The sequence below is a fragment of the Lepidochelys olivacea genome (genome assembly GCF_965140295.1).
Source record: "Lepidochelys olivacea isolate rLepOli2 genome assembly, chromosome: 20".
NCBI classification, from domain to species: Eukaryota; Metazoa; Chordata; order Testudines; family Cheloniidae; genus Lepidochelys; species Lepidochelys olivacea.
The window spans coordinates 2,250,207-2,276,813 of NC_140430.1; the positions used below are offsets into that span (position 1 = coordinate 2,250,207).

The 26,607-nt window shown below is 60.6% G+C and overlaps 2 protein-coding genes across 2 annotated transcripts; one reads left to right on the forward strand and one right to left on the reverse strand.

Annotated features, from left to right (window-relative positions):
- Window positions 1–427: 427 nt before the first annotated feature.
- PMEL (premelanosome protein) lies at window positions 428–10,971 on the reverse strand (the record flags this gene model as incomplete). The annotated part of the gene is made up of 12 exons (XM_084610148.1): window positions 428–798; window positions 1,207–1,294; window positions 1,532–1,734; window positions 2,033–2,117; window positions 2,653–2,775; window positions 3,214–3,669; window positions 3,756–4,157; window positions 4,683–4,844; window positions 5,302–5,442; window positions 6,634–6,780; window positions 7,528–7,653; window positions 10,839–10,971. 12 exons carry the CDS (start codon window positions 10,969–10,971, stop codon window positions 639–641), a joined length of 2,226 nt encoding a protein of 741 aa, XP_084466274.1. The 3' UTR covers window positions 428–638.
- A 6,359-nt stretch (window positions 10,972–17,330) lies between these two features.
- On the forward strand, window positions 17,331–24,718 carry CDK2 (cyclin dependent kinase 2). The gene is made up of 7 exons (XM_084610370.1): window positions 17,331–17,614; window positions 18,271–18,348; window positions 18,691–18,811; window positions 18,927–19,097; window positions 19,797–19,898; window positions 20,930–21,133; window positions 21,796–24,718. Exons 1-7 carry the CDS (start codon window positions 17,499–17,501, stop codon window positions 21,898–21,900), a joined length of 897 nt encoding a protein of 298 aa, XP_084466496.1. The 5' UTR covers window positions 17,331–17,498; the 3' UTR covers window positions 21,901–24,718.
- Window positions 24,719–26,607: the final 1,889 nt, after the last annotated feature.

Here is a 26,607-nt window from a genome sequence, read left to right on the forward strand (position 1 = left end):
CTGGGCACAGACACCCGGCCCGGGCCTCAGGCGATGGGCCATGGTTTGGACCCACCCGTCCTGCTGCCCATCCCCTGGGGTCAGAGGCAGCGCCATTCAGGGGCAGGGCGAAGGGGGAGGGGGCTGGGCTCTAGGGCTCAGAGCACAGTGTCACAGGACACCTGGGTTCCTACTCCCAGTTCTGGGGGGAGGCGAGGTCTGCACAAGGTTCCAGGACGCCTGGGTTCTATTCTAGTGATTAGGCACATCCCTGCCCCCTGCTGGAGGTGAGTGCGGAGCTAGACCTATAAGGCGGGGTGGGGGGGAGCTGACTCCTGACTGTCCCATGCCCCCTCCCCCCCCCCCTGCACAGCCAGCCCTGCCCCCCCAGGATTCACCCAGCACCTTCCCTGGCAGGGACAGAACCAAGCAGACGCGGGCAGGAGTCTGAGTGTTTAATAGCTGATAAGGACGAGGGCACCTGAACCCCCCCCCCCCCGCAGGGTGCCAGCTGGAGCAAGGAGGGCTCCCTCCTTCCCCCCGTGCTGGGGGGGGCAGGGAGCACTGCAGCTCTGGGGCTGGGTGGGTCGGGCATCCCCAGCCCCCACCCCGAATGGCAGGAGCGGGGGCAGGGTCCTTTCGGGGGGGCGTCACTGGCTCTAGACCACGTTGCCTCTGAGCAGGGGGCTGCTTTCGCCGGTGGGCACGGTGCTGAAGGCCTGGCGCAGGAAGAGACGCAGGGCGGCACGGTCAGGTAGCCAGGCCCGGGGCAGAGGGCTGCGGGCGGGGCCTGCGGGCAGGGGTCTGTACTTCACACGCCTGCCAAGGGGCAAAAAGAGAGGGGGGGTGTCATACCTGGCCAGCTGGGGCCCAGGGCTGCCCCCCCTCCCCAAAAAAAACCCACCAGCTGGGGCCTGGCTCCCCAGAGGGCAGCCCACAAAGCAGGAAACTGGGTTAGCCCCAATTCTGCCACTGATGCACTGTGCCTCAGTTTCCCCCCCATAACTGGGAGCTCATAACTCTCCCTTTGAGCAGCGGGGAAGCTCTTTGGGGCTGCGCCTGGTGCAATGGGGCCCTGATCTCGGCCCGGGGATGCTGGGCAGCCCGGGGATGCTGGCCTGTAAAGCTGGGCTGGGCTCTGGGGTGGCTCCGTTTGGCACCCCGGCTCTGGGAGCAGTGGGGCCTGGCGCAGCCCCGGCGTCTGAAGCGGGTGGGGGCTGGTCTCACCTGTAGGCGTAGGACACGGTGCCCAGGGCCACGGCCACCAGCATGAGCCCCACGATGAGTGTGATCCTGGGCGCGGCGGGCTCGGCACCTGCAGGGCACAGACACGGGCAGCGGTGAGGTGGGGCTGGGGCCGCACCCAGCAGGACGGGGCCAGCCAGCCTCTCCGTTACCCCTCTCCGGGCTGGGGTGTCTTGGAGACGGCTGGGCCCCAAACTCCCCAGAGCTCGGGGGGGCTGGCTCAGGCCCCGCGAACAGCTCCGTGTGCAGCCGTGAGGGGGTTGCCCCGCCCTGCACAGCCCCCCAGCCCTGCAAACCCAGCCCCTACCTCGGATGCTGACTTGGGTGCTGGCGACGGCCAGGCTGGCGGGGTTGGCCAGCGAGATGTTGAGGCAGTAGAGGCCGCTCTGGTTGAAGGCCTGGCGCAGCACCAGCTGGCAGGCGGGCGCCGGGGGCACGGGGGTGCAGACGCTCTGCTGGGGCGTGAGGCACGTGGGGTCCAAGACGGTGGTGCAGACCTCTTCTGGCAGGCTGGGGGGTGGGGGGAGAGGGCAGGTAAAGCGTGGCCACGGGGGCAGGTGGGTGGGGGGCACCCGCAGGAGGTGGGATGGGCCAAGTGCCCCTGGGAGCCAGGCTCGGCAGGCGTGGGGGACGGGACGATGCTGGGGGTGGCTTGGCCCAGGGGATCTCCCCCAGCACGTGGCGGAGCAGAGCCCGGCTCCGAGGTTCTGCTGCAGGCCCCGGGGTGGGGGTGGGGGGATTGGGGCATGAAGCCACCCCGCCAGCAGGAGCCATGCCCGTCCCGATGCCGCCCCCCGGTGCCCCCTACCTCCCCTGGCAGGTCACGGTGAGCTCCACGGCGCTCTCGCCCACCGCCGGGGCCACCTGGACGATCTCCATGCTCTCGATCCCCTCTGCAACGGGCAGGCGTTAGGGGGGCATGCGCAGCCGGGCCCTGCCCCGAGACTGTCCCCCACCCAGCCATGGCCACCCCGGGAACCAGCCTGCCCCCTCCAACCTGCTCCCATGGAAATGGCCAGCAGAGGGGCCGGGGGCTGGCCCAGAGCCTAGTGTCCATCGCTCTGGTCCAGATACAGGGGCTGGAATGGGAACGGCTGGGGGGCTCCCTGCACTGTGCCCCATTCCCAACCACATGGGGGGGCAGGGCAGCCCCCCCAGTCAGGGTGAATCTCAGGCCAGGCCTTAGTGCAGACTAACCCCCAGGGACCAGGGAGCCCCCGGATTTCACCAGCCGGCCCCTGCCCCGAGCCCAGCCAGGCTGGGATGGCCCCTCCCAGGCCCGGAGCTTTGCAGCTTGACACTGCCCTGCGGCTGGACTGAGCCGGCTGCGGTGGAGGAAGCCCCCCATTGCTCGGGGCCAGGGGCTCGCTGGGACCCCGGGCTGGGGGCAGCCCCCCGCGCGCAGGCCGCGCCACGCCCCCAACTCACGGACGATCTCCAGCTCTGTCGAGAAGGTGCCGTATCGGTACAGGACGCAGCCGGCGGGCGCCTGCCGCTTGGCCAGGACAAGAACCTCGGGGGTGGCAGGATCCGCGGTGCCGACAGCCACGTCTGCAGGGAGATAAGGGGCTGAGAGAAGGGAGACCCCCCCGGGACCGGCCCTGCCCACCCGGTGCGACCCCTGGGTCACGGCCACCCCGCCCGGGGGACGCCCAACGTTGTCCAGCTCTCGCCCACGTTGACATGTTGGCAGCTGGGCCTGGGACCACGCTGCCCCCCCAGGCCAGGCACAGCCGCGACCTGCTGCCTTCCACCCCCTGGGCCCCTGTGGTGCTTGGAACCACAGCCAGGGCCCCATATCAGGCTGAGCCGAGCCTCCCTGGTCTGGGCCGGGCGCTGACCAGTGTCAATCCCCAGGCAGCCCGGGCAAGGACCCTGCCCCCCGCAAACTGAAATCGGGCCCAAGCTGGACCCCTGAAATCATTGGGGGGCAGGGGGGTCTTTTGGGTCAGCCCCGTGGGACCCCACCTATACAAGGCGAGCACCCACCTGCTGCTTCCAAGCTAGTGTTGGCCACGATTCCTGCCACGCTGGCCAGCGGGTTGGCCACGGAGGACGCAGTCGTAGGTGGCGAGGTGCCCGGCGGGTTGGCCACGGAGGACGCAGTCGTAGGTGGCGAGGTGCCCGGCGGGTTGGCCACGGAGGACGCAGATGCTGGTGGCGAGGTGCCCGGCGGGTCTCCAGCGGCAGAGACGGAGGCAGGGAGTGGCGGATCCGCAGAAGCCACAGCCAGGTCTGAGCCGGCGGCGCCAACAGTGACCACGGACCCAGGTGCCACGGCGGGCACGGTGCTGGTTTCCAAGGCGGGGGTGGGAGCCGGGGTACCGCCAGCAGCCGAGGTCACAGCACCGGGCAGGGTGGCACCCGTGCCGGGCACCACGGGGCTGGGAGGGATGGAGGCTGTGCCTGCCGTGGGCGTCACTGGCTCGGCCGTGGCGGTGGGCACTGTGGGCAGAGAGCACGAGAGCTGCAGCCGGTTCCGGACTGGCACCCGCAGCCCAGCCCAGCCCAGGGACACGTCCACCACTTACCGACGCTCAGCGGCTGGCCCGGTGTCTGCGTGGGGCTCCCGCTGGGCGCCAGGCTGGCTGGAGCCGAGGTGGAGGTGGGCTGCCCTGGGGGGACCGTGGTGGGGTCCACGACCGGTGCCAGTGAGGTGATGCTGCAGGCCACGGGGATGGCAGCCTGGAGCACCACGCGGGGCTGGAAGGTGCCAGGCTCCAGGTAGGTGTGGGTGACGGTGCGGACGCGGGAGAGGAGGGTGCCGCTCTGGTCCCCGAAGTCCCAGGAGTAGGAGACGTCGGCGGCCTGCAGGTAGTGGCTGGGGTCGTGCAGCCGGACGCTGAAGGCCACGGCCCGGTTCCGCACGAAGCGCCGGTCGCCCCCGTCCACGTCCAGCACCTGGGCGATGTCCACCGCGAAGGGCACCTGGTCTGGGGAGTGGGGGTCAGGGAGGCTCCAGGCCTTTATGGAAGGGCCCCCCTGCCCCTGCAGACCCGGGGGGCCCCTGCTCCCTGGAGCCCCACAGACCTGGTGCCTCCCTGCCCCCAAGGACCCTGGGGTCCCCCTGCCCCCACAGACCCTGCCCCCTGGAGCCCCACAGATCCCAGGGCCCACTGCCCCCACAGACCTGGAGCTCCACAGACCTGGTGCCTCGCTGCCCCCACCGGCCCAGGGCCCCCTGCCCTGGTTCAGGTGCACACAGGGCTCCTAGGACCTGCTCCGTGCCCCAGTAACGCCCCCCCGACCTGCCCGGGGAGCTGCTCTGGGGCAGGGGTGAGCAGAGCCAGCGGAGCGAGGCCGTGGCCACGGGATGGGGCAGGGAGGCGGAGGAGGAAGGGGGCCAAATGGAGCCTGCGGTGCCCAAGCCGCCTGGTGACGCATGTGAAACCCGTCCAGGCCCCCCGCCCCGCAGCCCCCGGCCGGTCGGTCGCCCCCCAGCCCTGCCTGGGCCTCACCCGTGATGCTGAACTGGGACGTGGCCCTGCCCATGGGGATGAACTTGCGGCGCCCCCGGTAGTGATAGACCTGGACGTCCATGGCGTAGGAGCCCAGGGCCACGCCGGCCGTCTCCACCGTCAGGAGCGAGGAGGGGCCGTCTACCACCTGCCAGTACTGCCCTGTGGGGGGCAGGGGGAAGGTCAGGGTGCAGCCCAGGGAGGGAGCAGGGGGTGCAGAGACTCCAGTTCTTACTGGAGAGGGTCCCGCAGCATGGCCAGGTCGGGGGGGCTAGTTGTTAGAGCAGGGGGCTGGGAGCCAGGACTCCTCGGTTGTATTCCCAGCTCTGCCAGTGAGTGTGACTGGGTCTCGCTCTGTGCCTCAGTTTCCCCACTGAGAGGAAATGCTGCGGGAAGTCATTGGATAACGTTTGTTTGGCGCTTTGAAGAGCGGAAGATGCCGAGGGCTATTGGGGGGCCTGGGGCCAAGCCTCAGGCTAGCGCTCCCCATGGGGCGCCGGGGGCCAGCTGTTCGTGTGGGACGGAGGCTTCTGCCATGGCCCTGCCTGTGCCAGGCGCTCTGAGGGGTGTGCAGGGGGTCCGGGGGGGTGGGTGGCAGGCGCAGGGGGCTGGCTCTCACCCCAGGTCTGCCAGACGTAGACGAACTTGCTGCGCTTGCCCCGGGCGCTGGGAGGGAAGAGCTGCCCGTCGGGGAAGACGCCACCAGGGCCCTCGCCTGGCTCCTCTGGGAAGACGGCGTCCCCCCGTCTCACCTGGGTACCTGCAGGAGCGAAGGGGGCAGTTAGTGCTATCCTGGCTTGGGGAGGGAAAGGGGGAGGGGTCTAGTGATTAGAAGGGGGGAGCTGGGAGCCAGGACTCCTGGGTTCTATCCTGGCTTGGGGAGGGAAAGGGGGAGGGGTCTAGTGATTAGAAGGGGGGAGCTGGGAGCCAGGACTCCTGGGTTCTATCCTGGCTTGGGGAGGGAAAGGGGGAGGGGTCTAGTGATTAGAAGGGGGGAGCTGGGAGCCAGGACTCCTGAGTTTTAGCCCTGGTTTTATCGGGGGGGCTGGGATCCCAGACTCCTGGGTTCTATCCTGACTCTGGGAGGGGGTGTCTCTGCTTCGCTCCCCCCCCCCTTTCTGGGGATGGACAACCAATCAAAGGTGCAGCCTGCAGGGCTCTCTCCCTTCCCCCACCCTTCAGCTACCAAAGCCCTTTACACAGGAGGGGAGGGGGCTGGTCTGATGAGGGGTGGGATGGGGTGCAGCTTGATCTGGAGATTGGGGGCAGAGCTAATTGCCAGATCGGGCTGACGTGGGGCATGAACTCCTGCAGCAGGGCCCAGAATCCCCTGCCCCCAGACGCCTGGCAGCGCCATGTGCCCCCCCACACATGCTGGGCATGGCCCAGGGGCCGCCCACCCACTGCCCGGCCTGGGAGCAGGCTGGAAAGGGGGCAGATCACTGCTGGGCAGGCAGATCCTAGGGGGCTGAGGGCAGCTGCCGTTGGGCGGATGGAGCAGGGAAATGGGGGGCATCAGCACATCGGGGAACCTCCTGGCACCGGCAGCACCTGGGGGTGGGTGTCCAGCCCCACAAGAGGGTCCTTTCAAATCCAGGGGACGAATGCGGGCGGCTTTCAAGGCTGCTCCCTATGGAAATACCAGATTCCACCCCCCCACCCTATAGAAATCCTAGACCCACTGCCACCCCCATATAGAAATATTGTGCGTACAGCTCCCCCATGGAAATATAAGGTATCCCCCCAAGCAACAGTCTCTGCCCCACGTCCTGCTGAAATACACCATACTCCCCTGCCCGCCCTCAGAAATACCGGGGGGCTGGGGGGGGTTAGAGCCACGGCCCCTCCCCAGCTCCGGACGGGCTCGTTGCTCTGGGTGCGAGTCGCCATCGGGGAACACGGCCCCCAGACGGGCGCTGTGCTGGGGGGGGGCCGTCGCGGGGGGGCTCACCGTCCACGGTGCAGTCCTGGCTCCACACGACCCGGCCGTCGGGCAGCACCGTCTGGTTGCCGGGAAAGCGCAGGGCGATGGCGAAGGTGGCCCGGGCGCCCGTCATGGTGGGGGCGTCGTTGCTGATGTCAAAGGTCACGGGGCCGCCTGGGAGGGACAGGGGAAGGCAGCCAGCTGGTGGGGTGCAGATTGGGGGAGGGGTGCAGCCCCCCCCCCGGTGTTTCCAGCTTCTCACAGGGTGAATCCTTCATCCCTAAACCCGCATCTCTGCCGGTGCCCCTCACTCCCGACCCGCAGCCCCTGCTAGTCCAGCCCTGGGCGCCCCCCCTTCCCCAGCTTTGCCGGTGCCCCTCACTCCCGACCCGCAGCCCCTGCTAGCCCAGCCCTGGGCGCCCCCCAACCCAGCTCTGCCGGTGCCCCTCACTCCCGACCCGCAGCCCCTGCTAGCCCAGCCCTGGGCGCCCCCCCTTCCCCAGCTCTGCCGGTGCCCCTCACTCCCGACCCGCAGCCCCTGCTAGCCCAGCCCATGGCGCCCCCCAACCCAGCTCTGCCGGTGCCCCTCACTCCCGACCCGCAGCCCCTGCTAGCCCAGCCCTGGGCTCCCCCCAACCCAGCTCTGCCGGTGCCCCTCACTCCCGACCCGCAGCCCCTGCTAGCCCAGCCCTGGGCGCCCCCCCTTCCCCAGCTCTGCCGGTGCCCCTCACTCCCGACCCGCAGCCCCTGCTAGCCCAGCCCATGGCGCCCCCCAACCCAGCTCTGCCGGTGCCCCTCACTCCCGACCCGCAGCCCCTGCTAGCCCAGCCCTGGGCTCCCCCACAGCTCTACCATTGCCCCTCAGGCCCTACCCGCAGCCCCCAGTGGCACAGCGTTGGGCTCAGAGGGGCCAGCCCCTACCTTTCCAGCAGTTCTGCTGCCGGGGGTCGCCCTCCTGCCAGCGGGGGTACAGCTGGGAGTTCCACGACCCCTCAGCCAAGGGCTGTCGGTTCCGTCGGTCACTCCCCTGGCCTCTGCTGCCGGCCCCTGGAGAGAGACGGGATCCGAGATCCAGAGCTGGGATCGCGGGGGGGATGACCCAGTTCCTGAGCCCAGCCGGCAGGATCAGACCCTGGCCCGAATCCCTCCAGGGCGTGCAAAGACCCGTCCCTGGCCAGGGTGGATCAGGCTAGAACAGAGCTCGAGTGTTCCCCAGAGGCTGGCGTGGAGGGCTTGGGGGGTGGGGGCTAGAACCCAGGACTCCTGGGTTCTGTGTGGAGATCTGGGTAGGGAGAGGTGTCTCGTGGGTTAGAGCGGGGAGGGGAAGGGGCAGGACTCCTGGGTTCTGGCCCCAGCTCTTGTGTGGAATATGAACGAGGTGCTTTGCGATCCACGGTGGGAAGGCTGCAGGGGGGCAGGGCGGATAATTCCCCACAAGGAGGATGGTGGGAGATTCGCTGCCCCAAAGCCCTGGGCATGGCCCCTGCGCCCTGGGCACCACCTGCCATCCCGGCAGCGCGGGCAAGGGGATTCCACCCGAGGCATCTCCAGGCCCCAGCAGACAGGCTCAGCCCCGCAGGCCCCCAGGCTCCTCCAGGCCCTGCTCCATGGGGCTCCATCGCCGCACCAGCTGGGGGGTGGCTCCGCCCTGCACCCAGCCTGCCCACAGCCCTCCCACGGCCTGCAACCCGGCTGGCTGCAGGGAGCATGTGACGGATCTTCCACTCGGCACTTGGGGCTCCAGGCAAAACCCCTCACATGGGCCTCTAAATCCTCCGCCGAGCCCTTGCATGTGACTCTCAGCTGAGTCCCTGGTGCAGGATGCTCCAGCCAGCGCAGGGTTAATGCACCCCCCCGCACCTCCACTCAGTGGGGAGGGGGAGAGTCCCAATCACCCCTGGACCAGGCAGCCTCTCTGGGTGGGAGGGGGGATGGAGCATGCCCCTCTGTATCACTTCTGGATAGTGTGACCCACTGGGGGTGAAGAGAGGGGGGTCCAGTGGCTGGAGAAGGACCGGGGCTGGGAGTCAGGACTCCTGGGTTCTCTGCCTGGCTCTGTGAGAGGAGTGAGGGTTAGAACAGGGGGACTGGACTCCTGGGGGCTAGTCCCAGCTCTGGGGCTGACTGATTGTATGACTTGCGTCATGTCCCCATCTCCCTTTGTGCCTCAGTTTCCCCAGCTGTAAGGTGCAGGGAATGCCAGTGACCCTATTGTGAGGCTCAGCACCTGGCAGTGAAGTGCTTTGGGATGCTCGGGCAGGGAGGGGAGATTTCCCAGGGAAATGGTCTGACTTGCAACCCCCCACACCCTGCGCCCCAACCAGACGTGGGGCCAGACAGGCAGACTCCCCACAGTGTTGCTCCACTGGGAAGTGAGGTTTCCAGGGGGGGGCTCCCTGCTGCAGACAGGCCCTAGGGGAGACCAGCAAGGGTGAAGGACAGAGGGACGGAGAGTCAGCTGCACCCTGAACCTGCCCCCTTAGGGGATCCCCCCTGCGAGCCCCTTGGCCAGGTGTCCAGATCTCGATGGCCCAGTGGAGACCCCCCCCCCGCGGCGGGTGCAGTGTTAATTCTCAGCACAGGGCAGGGGGTCTGGGAGGAGGCAGCAGGGTCAGCTACGGGGGGATTGCAGGAGGGCAAACAGCAGGGGGCAGATGCCTGGCTGCAGGGGTCAGTAGGTAGGTGAGGGGAAGGGTCCTTGCAGCAGTAGGTTGGGGCTGGGGGAGAGGGGACATCCCTGTGCCTGGCACAGCGCAAGGAGCTGTACGAATATTACTCGGCAGCTGCTGCCCCGTCTCCTCCCCATCAGCCCCAGGAGCAGCAGAGCAACCCGCAGCCACAAAGAGTGACCAGGCCCCCAGGCTCCCTCCTCAGTGTGGGGATGGGTGTGAGCATGGTGGGTTCCCCCTCTGGGTACCCCTCCCCGATTTAGCCCCCCACATGCAGGGAGCAGGGTGCGGCCTCATTCCCATCCTTCCCAGATGCTGGGCCTAGCGTGGGGGATTAGCAGGAGCTATGAGCCAGCTCCCCACGCGGTTCGGCTTTACCGCTACCCCCCGCCCCCGGCCCTCATTAATCTGGCAAGACAATTCCCAGCGGGGTGGGGACGCATCCCTGCTCCAGCCCGGCCTGGGGGAGACACTGGGGCGAGGCGGGTTAAACCCACCGCAGCACCTGGCAGCACCAGCTCAGAACCGGGCCGGAGGGAGCCCAGCCCATCTCCCTACGCAGCCGCTCGGGGGCAGCCGACGGACGGTGGGAGGCTGGTGCTGCCCCGCGCAGTCCCCGGCCCGGCTCTGCAGGCTGGCCTGGCGCAGACAAGCTTTGAGGCAGGGGAGGTCGGGGGGTAGGCAGGCCGGGCAGTGGGTTTGGCCATCGTCTGGGTTGTGGAAATAATGGGGATGGGTGAGGGGCAAGGGGGAGGCCCCGGAATAGTCTTGGCCCGGGTCCCCAGTGGGCCAGCACCGTCTCTGTTCACTCTCAGCCCGCGGGAGCTGACCCAGCCATGGGAGTCTGTCTGTCCATCTGTCTGTCTCCTCTGCAGGGGAAAAAACCCTCTGGACGCCTAAAGGGGGCACATTAGATCTGGAATCGCTACGGGGGGGCTATAAGGGATATTCCCGTTCTTCCCCCACACACGCATGCTCCGTGGCAACTTTATAGCCATTTGGCTGACTCCCACCCACCCCTGAACGGGACTTTAAGGTCCCTTAACATTTTAGCATCACTGCATCCAAAAACACCTATCACCCCCCGCCATCCGGAGAAACGTGCTCCCTCCTGCAGGGGCGGATCTGGGGTCTGGGTCAGTTAATGAAGCCAATGAAACCCCAACAGGGCTCTTCACTGCCCCATTTGCATACCAGACACGCACCCCCCTGCCCCGACCCATCTCCCATTCAGCTGGGACCATCCTCCCCACACAGCAATCTGGGAAGGGGAGAGGGGGTGGCACTAAGTTTGATATGCCCAGTGTGACCCCCTGATCTAGGACATGGCAGGTAAATGCCCCCACTGACCCCCAAGGGTATCAGAGAATCCCCCCCCACACACACACTCCTTGAGGCAGATGGAGATTCTGGGGTTTTATGGGTACCAGCTCCAGCGTTTTGGAGTCGGGAACAACGCGTGACAGGGATTGATCCTGCCTTGGCTGGGGGTGGGTCAGATGGGGCCCTAGAGATCCCGCCTCCAGGCCCTTTGCTAACCCCAAGGACCGGGCCCCTACTCACTGCGTTGAGCTGCAGTCGCAGCCAGAAGGGCCCAGGCAGCCACCAAGTACCAGCTGGTCTGCATCTCCCAGCCCGTCCTTCGCACCCGCCCCCCGCGCTCCTGGACCCCCTTGACGGCAGAGAGGCGAAGCATCCTAGCCGCCCTGTATAAGAAGGTACCTCATTTGCATAGCCCCGCCCCCTTGCACAACCTCAGGAAAATTTCATTCCCCCCCAACCAGCAGTGGGGCGTGTGGGTGAGATCCAGTCAGAAGTTTGTGTTTCTAACACAATGGGGCCTCACTAGTTTTGCCTCCAGACAGAGCCTGGAATTTCACGGGGAGAAGAACAGACACGGGTTTCCGCTCTGACAAGAAAGCGTCTCTAATGATCACAGGAGGGACGAGTAACCCGTGATGCAACTTCACTACAGGGTCTTGGGGTGAAATTACAAGTCACTCCAACGCTGAGCAAGGCAGATTCCACTTAGCTCATGGCATCCAGCTGCTTCTATTCACCCTCTCCCCAATACAGGAGCGAGGAGACGGGCAGTGCATTGAAAACTGATCAACAGAAATATAACACACACACACACACACACAAAGAATTAGTGGGTGGAACTCACTGCTACAGGATAACAACAAAGGGTCCGGTGGCACCTTAAAGACTAACGGATTTATTTGAGCATAAGCTTTTGTGGGTAAAACCCCCACTTCTTCAGATGCATGGAGTGAAAATTACAGCTGCAGACATAACTATACTGGCATATGAATAGACGGGAGTTGGAGAACCCGGGTTGATGTAGGGACTGTCCGGTTTGGTCAATGTACATGGCAGAGGGGCAGGTACCCGTCTCGCTCTGTCTGAGGAAACAGATTGACAGAGCGAGACGGGTACCCAGAAATCTCCTACTACAGGACAGGCCCAACAAGGAAAATAACAGAACGCCACTGGCCATCACGTACAGCCCCCACTTAACGCCTCTCCAGCGCATCATCAATGATCTACAACCTATCCTGGAAAACGATCCCTCACCCTCCCAGACCTTGGTAGACAGGCCAGTCCTTGCTTACAGACAGCCCCCAACCTGAAGCAAATACTCACCACACCACAGAAACACTAACCCAGGAACCAATCCCTGTAACAAACCCCGTTGCCAACTCTGTCCCCATATCTACTCTAGCGACACCATCAGAGGAGCCAGCCACATCAGCCACACCCTCAGGGGCTTGTTCACCTGCACATCTGCCAATGTGATAGATGCCATCCTGTGCCAGCAATGCCCCTCTGCCATGGACATTGGCCAGACTGGACAGTCCTGACGTAAAAGAATAAATGGACACAAATTGGACATCAGGAATGGTAACTTACAAAAGCCAGAGGGAGAACACTTCAATCTCCCTGGCCATTCTATAACAGATTTGAAAGTAGCTAAACTTGAACAAAAAACCTTCAGAAACAGACTTCAAAGAGAAACAGCAGAACTAAAATACATTTGCAAATTTAACACCATTAATTTGGGCTTGAATAGGGACTGGGAGAGGCTGACTCATTACAAAAGCAGCTTTGCCTCTCCTGGAATTGACACCTATTATTGGGAGTGGACCTGATCGAATTGGCCCTGTCAACACGGGTTCTCCGCTTGGGAGGTCACTCCCGTCTCTTCATGTGCCAGTATATTTATGTCTGCAGCTGTAAGTTCCACTCCGTGCATCTGAAGAAGTGGGGTTTTTCCCATGAAAGCTTATGCCCAAATAAATCTGTTATTCTTTAAGGTGCCGCCGGACTCCTTGTTGTTTTTGTGGATACAGACTAATGCGGCTACCCCGCTGATACTTGCTACAGGATACTGAAGCCAGGCACTTGCGTTCCAGTGGTACGTCCTATAACACTAGTGACATAGATCTGGCCAACATACAGAGCTTCACCTGTTTAATTTAAGATGTGATTTAAAGCCTCTCTAATTAAAGTGATGCAAATTTTATCTGTGGACACTTAAAAATGGCTTTAAACCCGGCTTATAGCGGTTTAGTGTGTCTGTGCTTGTAGACGCAAACTAAACCGATAGATCCAGTCGTAAATTGCTAGATGAGGGTGCATACGGGGATGGGGGGTGTTTGGTGTCACTAATCCATTCTCAAATCAATTGCCATTAAACCAGCGCGACTCCAGAGTGCTCAGTTAGCTTGTGAACATAAAGGAAAGACACGTCTGATCACCCCGGTCCTAGGCCAAGCAAGGGAAACCGGAACTGCCAGTTAGTAGAACAAGGGCAGGTAATTTGAGGGACCCCAATTTACTAATTTGGTTGAGAACCGACCCCGAATAGAACTATTGCTGGGACTCTTTACATTGCAGTTATCATGTCACTTTGCCTGGCCATAAACCTTCCCCTGGCCCTGTTTGCACCCAACCATCACAGCCTGGGGCGAGCCGGAAACTGACCAACATGAAACTGACTAGCCTGTGTTCCTCCCATACACAGCATCAGCATCAGAGCTGCCAGCCCTGCAGGGAGCTGGGGGTGTCGAATGGACCCACAGGAGGAGTTTGGGACTAGGGAGTGGAATCAAGCTGCTGTGGGATTTTTGGTGGGTCCCTGAAGTGAGGCACAGGACAGAGCTGCATCTGGGGAACTGGGCAGCGGTGCTGTAGCCCAGATGTCTGGATAGGAAGCCTTGGTCTGCTCCGACCTCCATTCAAGGGAACAGGAACTTTGTACCTGTTGTAAGCAAACAAGTCACACTAAGGAAATACCTGATGGTATCACCGATTTCTGCTCGAGACAGGAAACTGACCCGGCAGGCCCCAAAATCTGCTACTGCTCAGCAAAAAGGGCAGCAGAATACATATCAAATCCTGTTCTGAACCCTGGTAAGCTCTCGGCCTTGGCAAGACATTGTAGCAGTGAATTCCACACGTTAATTGTGTGCTGTGCAAAAGGTATTGGTAACACGGGGAGGGAATTTGTTTTTGAAATGTATTGTTTTGAATCCATGTGTGTCCCTTTAATAAAAGGAACAAATTGGGAGGGATAATTCACAATGGTTATTGAATACGACCTAGATCATTAGAGGTACTTAGAAGCCGAGCTCCCATTGATTTTAATGGGAATTATGGGCCTAAATACCTTTGCAGATCTGAGCCTATGTGTTCAGGATATTATCCTGCTAAGAAAATGATTTCTGGGTAACTCCTCCCCCAAACACCAGACATATCAGCAAAATCCTGTTTAATAAACCCATGGCCCAAGTTTCCCCTGTGACAGACTGTGTTCCTGTGTTCACCACTTTTACAAGACTGTGATAAATTTTGTACAAAGTATGCCTTGTGAGGTGGCATTTGAAAACTCATAATTCACTGATCATTATTGTCCTGGTAAAATTGGTGTGGCAACATTGTATGTAAAGTTATACACTTCCACTGTATGATGTTACTAAAGCATATTTCAAATCTGGGGAAGCAGCCCAAACAAGTTCCTTAGAGACAAAAAGGCAAATTGATGCCTGAGCCAGGTGTCAACAAAATCAACTGGACTATCACCTGATTAAGCAGCCGTTCTTTGGCAGGAAGAAGGATGTCAGTGAGAAATTTACATCTTGGCAAAGACCAGATTTGCTGTTGGCTGAACCCCAGTTGGAAATGATTCTCAAAGAGGAGGAAAAGATATAAAAATGAGGAACAGAGCCCCCAAAGCACGTCTCTCCCCTCATCTCTACTCACGGTTTCAACAACGTTTGAAAGACAAAGGAAGCATCGGTGGACTGGGGAGGGGTCCTGGCCAAAGGAATCCAGCCAGACTGCTGTGAGCATGTGGTGAGAGAAATCCATTTACTTTTAAGTTCACGTGGCTCGTTAAGTTGGGTATTAGTTTGCGTTTTACCTTTTATTTCTTTGTAACCAATTCTGGCTTTTATGCCTCATTCCTTGTAATCACTTAAAATCTCTCTCTCTGTGGTTAATAGATGTGCTTTCTTGTTTATCTAAGTCAGTGTGTTTGGACTGAAGTGTTTCGGAACCTCCCTTTAAGCTAACAGGGGGTGTGCATAGCATTTGCTATTAATGTAATGATGGACTTTCTACGAGCTTGTGCTTCACACAAGGAGAGAGCTGGGCAGAACAAGACGCACATTTCTGGGGACAAGTCTGGGACTGGCAATTTGCTGGCGTCACGCTGCAATGTAAGCACTGATATATTCAGCTGGCAGTGATCTGGCACGCTAGAGGCTTTGTGAACAGACCAGGAGTGGTTGTTCTCACTGCGATGCAGTGTAAAAGGCACTCCAGATTCAAAAGTTGAGGGGACACAGCTGTCCATCAGTCCAGATTGTACCGTGGGGAATGTCACAGCCCCCTTCGCAGAACTACATAAAGTTTAATATTTGGAAGAACTCAGGTCACATTCCATTAGCTCATTGGTCACTTATTCTTGTAGCAGAGATTTGGTTTGACCAGATTCAAAGTGAATGGATTTTATTTATTCTAAGCATCAGCCAGATTGTGGGTTCATCAGCCAGATTGTGGGTGGAGTATGGTCTAGTGGTTAGAGCACAGGCTTGTGCATCAGGACTCCTGGGTTCTATTCCCACCTCTGAAAGTGAGGTCTCATGGTTAGAGCAGATGATGGCGTGTCAGCCTAAGCCCAGTTTTACTACTGTAAGACAGGGGGCAAATCACTTACCGCTTCTGCACCTCAGTCTTTCCACCTTAAAATGGGTCTTTTTATTATGTGCATTGCAGTAGTGCCTGGGGTGCAGTCATGAACCCTTGCGCTAGGTGTGGTATATACCCACTGCAAAATACCAGCCTGTCCCTGGAGAGCTTACATCTACCTCTTAGGAAGATTGTGAAGCTCAAGTCATTAATATTGGGTGAAGTATTTTGAGATCTTCAGAGACAAGCCTCAGGGAAGCCCAAAGCAGAGTGAGTTTTTATCTTGTGTGGTTCTAGCCTTTTAATTTGCACAAATTTAACGGCGCACAGCAAGGAAGGGACTGGCCCACATCACCCAGAGGAGCGGTCCTCTCCCACCTCCTACCGATTTGCAGCTCCAAAATGAGACCTCGCTTACAGTCGATGGTACAGATCCCCCAGTATGATCCTCCCGCTCCCTTCCTGCAGGCTTTGGCTAGCAATGAAATCGTTACCAATGGCCATCTGTGACGTGACTCTGACACACAAGTGCTGTGGAGACTTTGTCCCCTGGCAGTGGAAGGATGCCCCAAAGCACGTCCCCAGGGGATGTCAGACTCTGTATGGACCTGGGCTTTCAGAACAGACCAGCCAACGCTATCCAAGACACGCACAACTGTTAGAGCTGGATCCCTTTGGGGAGGAGACCCCGGGCTCCGGGAAATGAGAGAGAGCGGAAAGGAAGGAGCCGATTCAAACAATAAACCTGCAGCACAAAAGCAGCCCCCCTGGCTCCGCGTTCCCAAGCTGAGCCCCGATGGGCAGCAAGCAAAGCGCATGGCCGCACTCCCTCCCAGCCACACCGCACGCGAGCTCGCCACCCGAAATGGCAACGCGCAGAACAAAACCAGTTCAGCAGGAACTTGGCTGCCTTCCACTGCCAGCTCTTTTGTCTGCCGGATTAAAGAGCCCCGAGCAGGTGCTTCCAGGCCGTGCTCAAGTCGCCGGCTGGCCCTTCTCGTTGATCAGCTGCACAGTTTGCTTGTGCCGCCCCTGCTCGGAATGGCCAGGGCTGGGCGCAGCTCAGGGTGCATGAATCCCCTGGGGGCGAGGGGGGCGCGCGTTTGGCTGGCTGCTTTCGGCTGCTAGGTCTGACATCCCCCGAGCGGAGGAGGCCTTAGGCCCAGATCCTCAAAGGAAGTTTGGAGCCTCCGTACTTTTCAGGAGCTGGGCCTCGGGTGTGGTTTAATTTTTGGAATGGAAGCTGGAAGCCCAGTTTGAGTCCTGGTTCTGAGCGAGGTCCTCAGGGCCTCCGAGGCTTGGTACAAACAGGGTCCCGAGCGGGGGGGGACACATGTCATGAGAAATAAAAACGGAACTGATCACAATCTTAACACTGGGAATCCCCCTTCATCTTCTGCCAGGTGGAGCCTAGGCGGGAGGGGGGGGGAAAGGAGGGGGAGCAGCTCCCTGGGATAGGGGGAGCACCTGGAGTTAAACCACGGGGGAGGGGAGTCTCCTTAGGGAGGGGGACCCTGGGTCACCCCCCCTCAGTCACAGCTCAGGAGGGGGCTCAAGGAATCCTGGGGGGGGCTGGGGAAATCACCCCACGAATAAACATAGCTGGGGAGCAGCCATTGGACTGGCGTGGGGTCACCCGGGGGGGGGTGTCACCTAGGATTTAACCGCAGCTCCGGGTCTGGCCCACCCCGCCACCCTACGGCGGGCGGGAGGGGACAGCCGCTTTCTCGGCGCCTGCCCCTTTAAGAAGCCTCCCGCGTCGCTCCCAGCGTCCCCCGCCCAGGCGCCAGCCAATGGCGCGGCGCGGTGGGCGGGGCGAGTGGAACGCGGGAAGCGGCCGGGCGGGGGGCGGCGCTACATTGTTGCCAGTTGGGGGGGTTTGTAACCGCCGGGGGGTGCGGAACGTTCTGTCCGGGCCGCCGCCGCCGCCCCAGGGGCCGCGATCCCCGAGCCCGAGCCCCGGCTCCCACCCCTGGAGCCCTCCCCGGGGCGCGCGGGCGCCGGGCCCGGCCCCGGCCGCCGGGCCCCATGGAGAACTTCCAGAAGGTGGAGAAGATCGGCGAGGGCACCTACGGGGTGGTCTACAAGGCCAAGAACAAAGTCACCGGCGAGGTGGTGGCGCTGAAGAAAATCCGCCTGGATACGTGAGTCCCCCCCCGGGAGCCCCCCTGTCTCCGGCTGTGGGGCCCCTCCTGTCGCTCGAGGTTTGGGGGGGCAGCGGGGGCTGTGTCTCTTTTGGGGGGCACGAGGAGACTGGGCCGGGCGGACTCCTCGCCTCGAGGGCTCGCGGGGGGGGGCTTCTGCAGGAGCCCACCCCCGGGGGCGGGCGTGTTGCACCTTGGGGCTGCAGCTCCGGCAGAGAAGGGGTCCGAGGCTGGGCTGGCCCCCGGGGGGCTGCGCCAGGTTCCTCCCTCCCTCTGGGGCTGGGGTGCCCGGGGGGCGGAAGGCGGGGGGGGGGGCTGGCACTTGGCATGAATGCCGGGGGCGAGGTGCATCCTAGGTGGGCTGGGTCCGTTCAGCTGGTGGAGAAGCCAGGAGAGCCCTGGGGTTCGGGGTGCGGGGAGGGGGCTGCATGTCCATGGTGGTGCATCCATGCAAAGGGTTTTAGGCTTGCTGCTGCTGCCCTAGGCTGCAGCCTGTGTGGGGGGCGCTGGGCTGGGGGGGCTGGGGCTGGAGTTCTTAGGCCACCTGGCAGAAGTGATATTGGTGACACCAAAGCACTGTTGTTGGGTTGGGGTTGAATGGAGCCCCAGACCTCCTGCGTGTCTCCAGGCTCCCCATGGCGTCCCTCCCCCTGCAGAGAGACGGAGGGCGTCCCCAGCACCGCCATCCGGGAGATCTCCCTGCTCAAGGAGCTGAACCACTCCAACATCGTCAAGTAAGTGTGTGGGGTGGGGCTGGCGGAGTGAGTTAATGAAGTCCCTGCCAGGTGGCACTGCAGGGTCGCCGAGCTACTGGGATCCAGAGCCCCTGGTCCCCTGGGGCCGGTGGGGACCCAGAGCTGTGGCCCCCATCGTGGTTGGTCTGGGCCCGGCTCCCCAGCGGGATGTGTGCCCCACAAGCTCGTCACGCCGGGTGCTGCCCGCTGCCATCGCTGGCAGCCTCGGTAGAGGCCAAGCCGGGCCTGGGACATGGTGAGCGAACGCCCCCACCCCTCCTGCAAGGGCCTCTCCGGGGCAGGAGCGGTGACGTCTCCTCGTTCCTCTCTCTGCGCTCCCAGGCTGCTGGACGTGATCCACACGGAGAACAAGCTCTACCTGGTCTTCGAGTTCCTGCACCAGGACCTGAAGAAGTTCATGGACTCATCCTCAATCAGCGGCATCCCTCTGCCCCTCATCAAGGTAACCGGCCCGGCCGGTGTGCTGCTCAGCCCCTTCCCTGGCGTCCTCTCCTCCCCTGACCTGACCTGCCAGCTGAGGTCCCCTCTGACCCCAGGCCTGTCTGCCCCCACTGCAGAGTTACCTGTTCCAGCTGCTGCAGGGCCTGGCCTTCTGCCATTCCCACCGGGTGCTGCACCGCGACCTCAAGCCCCAGAACCTGCTCATCAATGCCGAGGGAGCCATCAAGCTGGCGGACTTCGGGCTGGCACGGGCATTCGGCGTGCCGGTGCGAACCTACACCCACGAGGTGCGTCCGGGCCGGGCTCCCACCTCCTCCAGCTGTCTGGCTCCTGCTGGGACTTTGCTGGGAGGTGGGATCCAGGGGCTAGGCAGTGAGATGGGGGCCACCTCACCCGGGTAGGTGCCCGCTGACGGGCTGAGTATCCCTGTCCTCCCTGCACCAGGACCTCCGGCTCCAGCTGAGCATGGCCACCTGATCCCGCCCCCTGCAGTGCGGAAGTGACAGGACTGGCCCATGTAGGCTCCCCCATTGCTTAACCTCCTTGCAAGGGCTGAACCTGGCACCCATCCTCCTGTGGACTCCTCCAAGGCTGTCATGCCACCACCAGCCCCTAGCGGGTGGGAGAGATCCGGCTGCGTCCCCTGTGCCTACTCCAGGCTACCAGATCCAGGGCGTCACACCGCCCTACTGCTCGATCCCTGGGCCAGAGCCCTACTAGGGAGAGGAGCGTGTAACGGTCACCCCCACAAGGCCGGGAGGTCAGACTCATGGGTTCTATTCTCAGCTCCCCCCAAAATTTGCGGTCTCCCCTTGGGTGAGTTTCCCTTTCTGTGCCTCAGTTTCCCCTCTTCAAAATGGGGATTACGACGTTTCCCAGGGGGCCTGTGGTGCGTAAAGCTCTTTGGGGTCCTTGGAGCGGAAAGGGTGAGAGACGTCCCGGTCATGATTAACAAGGATCCCCCCCCACACACCCCACTTCGCTAGGTGGTGACTCTCTGGTACCGGGCCCCTGAAATCTTGCTTGGCTGCAAATACTACTCAACGGCTGTGGACATCTGGAGCCTGGGCTGCATCTTTGCTGAGATGGTACGTGCCCCCCGTCCCCGGCACGTGGTTTTTCTCGTCCTGGAGTCAGGGAAGGGCCACGTCTGCCCCCTGCAGTGGGGGGAGCAAAACAAGCACAACCCCCATGCTGGGGGCCTGATCCTGCCCCTGCGGAAAGTCGTGTGTGTCTGTGAGGTGGGGGGGGGCTTCACCCTGCTCCTCTCTGTTCCTAGCTCGTCCTGTCGCATGCTGGGGGAAGAAGCATGAGTTAGTTGCACTGTCCTGCCGCTTGCCAGCGGGGGCAGCAGGTTTCGCTGCCTGGCCTGATGTTAGTTTCCCCCCAGGCGTGAGAGGCTGCATTGAGAGTGCTGTGGGGCAGATCCCAGCCTGGCCGGCTCTGATCAAGGCCCCCCCACCCCACGCACGCTGCCAGAGCTGCTGATGGTGTCAGATGAGCAGCCTCTGCCTTTCTTCCTCTGCCCGGGGGCAGCTCTCGGATGCGCTCAGTGACATCGCCCCGTCCCCGGAGAGGGGTGCTGACCTGCTGAGCGGGAAGCAGGAAATAAAAGGGCTCTGTTGCGTTCTCGGGGGGTGCCCTGCCAGGCATTTCCCCTGCCCTGGGGGAAGGGGTTGTGCTGGCAGCGGGGGTACAAAGAGGTGTGTCATGTGGAACACGTGGGCTGGCGTCTGCATCACGGGGTGGGCGAGTGGGGAGCCGACCACAGAGCGGGCTGTTTCCCATGGGAGCCAGCTGGCCATAAACCTTCGTGCCCAGGTCACCCCCACCCCCGCTGGGTAGAGGCTTTGCTGCAGTGGGGGGGTCAGTCACGAGGCTGTAGAGCGAGGGGACGATTCATAGGGTTTAAGGCCAGAGGGGAGCATGAAATGATCCACGCAGGCCATTAACTTCCCCCTGTGCTGAACTCAGTAATTGGTGTGTGGCCAAAGCATCCCTGGCTCTCAGATCCCTCTCTTGGGGAGAGAGGAGGGTGGGAAAGCCCCTCTCGTAGCTTTGAGCCACTGGGAGGTGGGGCTGTGCTGGGACCTCGCTTGACCCCTCTCCTGCTGTCCAGATCACCAGGCGAGCCCTGTTCCCTGGAGACTCGGAAATTGACCAGCTCTTCCGCATCTTCCGGACGCTGGGCACTCCGGACGAGGCCGTGTGGCCAGGGGTCACTTCCATGCCCGATTACAAGCCCAGCTTCCCCAAATGGGCCAGACAGGACTTCAGCAAGGTGGTGCCCCCTCTGGACGAGGAGGGGAGGAAGCTCTTGGCTGTGAGTAGCTGGGGCGGCTCCAGGATTGACCCGGTACCTTGAGGGCAGGCGGGGGGAGAGGAACAAGGTTTCTTGGGAGAGTGCAGGGCTGGATCTGGGGACTAGAAGCCACTTGCCATGCAGCCGTAGCCAAGCTTCTTAGCCCTCCACTGGTGCTACATGGGCAGCAAGCAGCCTCCCCCACTGTGTCGTGTGTGTCCCCCCCCCCCACCATGGGGCAGCCTGAGACACGGGGGGAAGTGACTTATCCTGGCCATGCAATCAGTGGCAGAACCAGGAATAGACCCCAGGTCCCCATGCTGTAGCTGCTCCTATCCCAGAGCTGGAACTAGAATCCAGGAGCCCTCTGCTGTAACCGCTAAGCCCTCCTGCGGCGAGAGGTGTTAGCCCTGGCATCCGGACCAGAGTCCATCACATCGTCTCCCTAAATTCCCCCTGGAGATGTGGCCGGGCTTGAGATTCCATCTCATTCCCTGTCCGTGGTGGTGGTGATGGAACAGCGACCACGTTCCACCCCGAGACAGCTGCGCGACAGCCTTGGGTGTGACCCGCCTTGGTGCTTCATGGTGAAAGTTGCCCTGGGAATGACTGGGTTACCACCAGACCCATCCCCCTCTCAGTTCCCCCCACCCACAATAACCACCCACCCCTCTCCTACCCAGCAAATGCTGCACTACGACCCCAACAAGCGGATTTCGGCCAAGTCAGCGCTGAACCACCCCTTCTTCCGGGACGTCACCAAGGCCGTCCCTCACCTGCGCTTGTGAAGTGGTTTCGGGGAGGGGGCCGGCCCAGCCAGGACTCTGCTGCCCCCACTCTGGCTCTGTCTGGCCTATGCCTGTATCTGGATCTGTCTCCTGGGGCTGGACCTGCCCCGGGGGTCCTGAGACTCATCCCGCCCCAGCGGACTTGCACTTAGCCTCCCGAACGGAGAGGGTGGCAGCCCAGCCCCCATTGCCCTGGCTGGAGCTCCTAGTCTGTGGCTCTGACCCTCCCTGGAGGGCTTGGATTCCAGCACCAGCAATGGGACCTTGCTCGCTGCAGCTGGGAGCATCCCTCACCAGCCGCCCTGGTTGAGCCCCTTCTCCTTTCACCTCCCTCGGCATGCCCCCATCTGAGACTCTTCAGTGATGTCTCACATCCTCCGCAGCCCCCCGAATTCCTGCTCCAACACAGGGTGAGCCCTCCTGGAGCCCCCATGCCTCCTTGATGGGTGGAAGGCAGGGAGGGTCTGGCTGGGGAACCTCCCCTCCTACCTTCGAGATTAGTTCAAACTGGATACGCTCAGCTGGCCCCGGTGAACTCACTCGCCCGCCTGCTTCTCGTCCAGCACCCTGGAGTCTGCTGCACTCGAGACTCGAACTGCAGCTGGTGCTCCTGGCGACTCCTGTTCCTGCTGCAAATTGGACCCTGCAGATTGGCTGCCCGAATCCCCAGCAGCTCTTTGCATTGGGGGGGGCCCACAGGAGTGGCACACGTCCCCAACCGCTCAGGCAACAAGAGTTGTAAGGGCTGATCCTGCAGCGTGTTGGGCCCACTCGACTCCCCTCCTCCCCTGGCAGGATCTGACCCTAATCAGGGACTCTGCTCACTTATCATCCCCCCCACCTTAGTGTCCCATGGGCAGAAGCGTTTTGACCGACAGGGCCCAAGACCCTCACATGTCCTACGCTGGCATCCTGCCCCCCCATCTCACCAGGTGCGACCTGATGCATGTAGCTTCTGCAGGGAAGCAGGTTCCTCATCCGCTCCGGGGAGAATCTGCACCCACAGGAGGGGGTTTGCTCTAAAGGCTTCACCCTGCACAGCATGGTGGAACGGGAACCTAGCAGCTGAAAGCGATTGTTGCGGCCGGCTCTTCTCGTGGCCCCCCTGCAAGACGCCCCCCTATTCTCTGCTCCCTGAAGGGCTTTGAAAGCAAAGGGCTTTGTCCCCAAAAGGAGCCCCTGGCCTGACAGTGCTGCAGTCTCCTCCGACAGATTCTCCCCCCACCGCATCATTGGCCGCTCATTCTGTGGTACTGCCTATGGCCAAGTGCGATGCAAGGGGACAGATCCTCGGTGGGTGCCGATCAGGGTGGTTCCACTGATTTGTCAATGGTGCTATGGCAGTTTATGCCAGCTACAGATCTGATCCCAGAATCTGACATACACCTCACTAGAGCTGGTGCCCTCCACCAGCTGGGCTGTTTCCCAGCAGGGGTGGGACTCCTTGTCACTTTTCTTTTGGCTTAGATCTTCCCATGCCAGACACACTTCAGCTCGTGGAAAGGTTGGCTCTGGCACCTGGGGCCAGATCCCCAGCTGGTGTGGACAGCATATCTCCACTGCCTTCAGCAGAGCGATGCGTATTTACACTAGCTGAGAGTCTGGCCTGTGAAACGGGCATGTGCACCTGTTTTAATTCTCCCTCCTTTCCTGTGGGCTTCCCCAGCCGCGTTCTCTAGGGGAGCAGGGGCAGCTCAAGGCGTTAGGGGGTGCTACTGAGTCTCAGTTGGAGTAGTTGTCCACTTAGATTGTCCTGGAGGGTGGGGAAGGGTGACACCCTGTTCGAAAGTATCCCCCATCACCTAGCCCTCAGCAGCTGCTTCCTTTTAAGGGCCGTGCAGATGGGGTGTTTGGATAGATTGGAAGGCTACGATTGAGATCACTGAGGTAGCAGCTGTTGCTAGGGGCAGCTCTCCACCAGAATAACATGATCAGTTTCAGATGAGCTGGTACTGTTTCCCTACGAACAGCTCCATTTGTAAAAGTCTGGGACATCCCATGGTGTGGATGGTGCGCTGCTGTCACCTGCCCACCTCCAGGCTCTTGGGGCCTGCTTAAAGAAGGGATGCAGGGGGGGGAAATCCACATCTAAACCAAAATTGAACAGTTGACAATAGATGAATAGAATATTTAAACACAGACTTAGTGTATTTTATAGTAAAGCATTTTATATTTAAGGATTGTTTACAGAAGTATTTGAGGTACAAATTAATATTCAAGGAGAGGAATGATCATTAAGGGAAGCTGTGGATTTAGCGCATAAGCCACATAGGCCTTTTCCAGATGAGGGTTAAAAGTCAGAATGGTTCTGTTCCTATCACAGCTATTTTGATCTCTTGTATCTTGAGTTTCTTTAGAGCAGAAGGGTTGGGTCTCGTGTCCTTCCACAGTGGACTAGCTTTTTTTCTCAACTCAGTTGCCTAAAGAAAAATGTAGGGTTAGGACAGCAACATAAAGTGCCTGATGGAAACCAGTTTGAGGAGGGAGGGGAAGCTGAGCCGCAGAGATTTCCCCAAAACAATGCTGCTGCCAATTTGTGATGAAAACAGAGGGAAGGAGAGATGCAGATGGGATTAATAGCTATAGTGACACAATATCTGCGAGCATGAATATATATATTTTTTGGACTGGAACAAATAGGGAAATATTTATAAGGCCATGTTAGTTTTAAAGCAGAGCTCTGGATTTGTATAAAGTTTGTTAGACAAGCACCGTGGAGTTTTTGTAAGTGAATATTTTTAAAAATCAAACCCTAGAATATATTTGTCGTCCTTGATTCTTTGTAGACTGTTGTTTCTTACCAAATGTTAAAAATATTATGGGGTTGGTTTATAAATCATTAAAAATATTCTTAGTTTTAACTTGAGTCATGAATGTGCTTTGTTTTGTTTTTTTCCTCCAAAGGGGGTAGCTACAGAGGAAAATATCTTCTATTAGATGAGAGAGGAAGTCCTGTCCAGTGGGTAGGTCACTTAGAAACAGGTTCTATTCTCAGCTCTGCTACAGACCTTGGGCCAGTCACCCAGGCCCACATCCACAAAGGTATTTAAGTGGGCATTAGGCACCAATTTCAATGGGAGTCACCCATTCCAATACCTTTGAGGCTCTGTGCTTAAGAGCTCGTCATGGGCCAGGCCCCCATTGTGCTCGGTGCTGCAGACAGCCCCTGCCCCAAAGAGTTTACAATGTAAGATGAGAGATAACAGCTGACAGAGCATAAGCAGAATAGTACCAGTGATATGCACAGCTGAGCTAGGGTCCATTAAGTTTATCTGTGAAGGTTCTTCCCTGCAGCCTTGTCAATTGTTTTTCCTTTTTAAAAAGTGGAGTGATTTTAGTGATGAGGGCAATAGTCTAACAACTCTGCCTTACAGTAGGTGTACGGATGTTGGACGAAGCTCCCATTAGCTCTGGCAATGTTACAAGGGGCAGGCCCCCTGCTATGCCAGCCCTGGGCTCCCTACCCACCCCCATGGATGCCCCTCAGTCCCCACCTACGACCCTCCCTCCTTTTGCAACCTTTCTGGAATAGCAGCTGCCATTTTTGCCAAAGGGTTGTGAGCTCCTGGAGGCAGGGGCCAGCTTTTTGGTGTTTATGCAGCTGCTGACCCAGGCCTGCAACTCTGGTAATATCCATAAGCAGGGGGCTGGCAAGACAGGCTCAGGCCCTTTCCTGGGTCACAGCAACACCCTGTTAGCCTCGGGTCTGGACAGGGCCCGGTGCCCCACAGGGGCAACGTGCCCCCTCGGGCCTGGCTGGCTGCTGGCAACTTGGCCCCTGCCCTATCCCAGCCCTTGGTGCCTGAACCTAGGCCCTGCCCTGGGTCATCGGACCCCTGGGCTCCTGGTGCCTAGACCCCGCGGTCCCTCACCCCGGGCTACCTGCCTGGGCTACCATGGCCTTAGGCCCCTCCCCTAATCTTAGGCCCCTCCCTTATCTGGGCCCCACACCTCAGGCCCCTCCCCTGTCCTGGGCCCAACTCCCTGGGCTCCACCCTCCCCGGCCCCCTTGGGCTCCTGGTGCCTGGCCCCGCCCCCTGCTCTCTGGGCCCCCCCCCACCGTCGTCTATTTTTAGCTCAATTAAGCTAATTGGGGAGAGGTTCATGACAAGGTCAAAGGTCAGATTCCCAGAGGCCTCCGTGCTCACACCTCCCTTCTCAGCCCCACCCTGCCAATTATTCCCCGGCCCGTCTCTGATTGGTCAGAGGGGAGGCGGGCCGTCCTTTAATTGGACAGAATAGGGAGGGTGAGACGCCTTCGGTCGCTTGTCAATCATCGCGTTCTGGTCTCAGATTGGTAAAGCTGGAGGCTGTCTGCCCTGTGATTGGAAAGAGGGGACGGAATTTCTGATTCTGATTGGACAGCGGAGCTCGAGGGTCCCGCCCCTTTAGGTCACCTTATTTGTTGTTGCTGCAGCCCCCGGAAGAACTGCTGTTTCATTGGCTTCAGAGTCCGTCAGTTAACATAAGATCCACCCTATCATGACGTTTTTCCATTTTATTGGTCTGTTACCACCATGCTGTCCCAGTTGTCATTGGCCAAATTTTGCGCCCGTCCGGCCACTTCTGAGCTCTCATTGGTGAATCGAATTGGGGGCCCGGCGATGCGTTTTCCGGAGCGGCAATTGGGCGAGACGGCTGCCAGGGGCGGGTCCGCTCGCCAGGTGCCCGGCACGGATTGGCGCGGCCGCCGCTTAACCCCGCCCA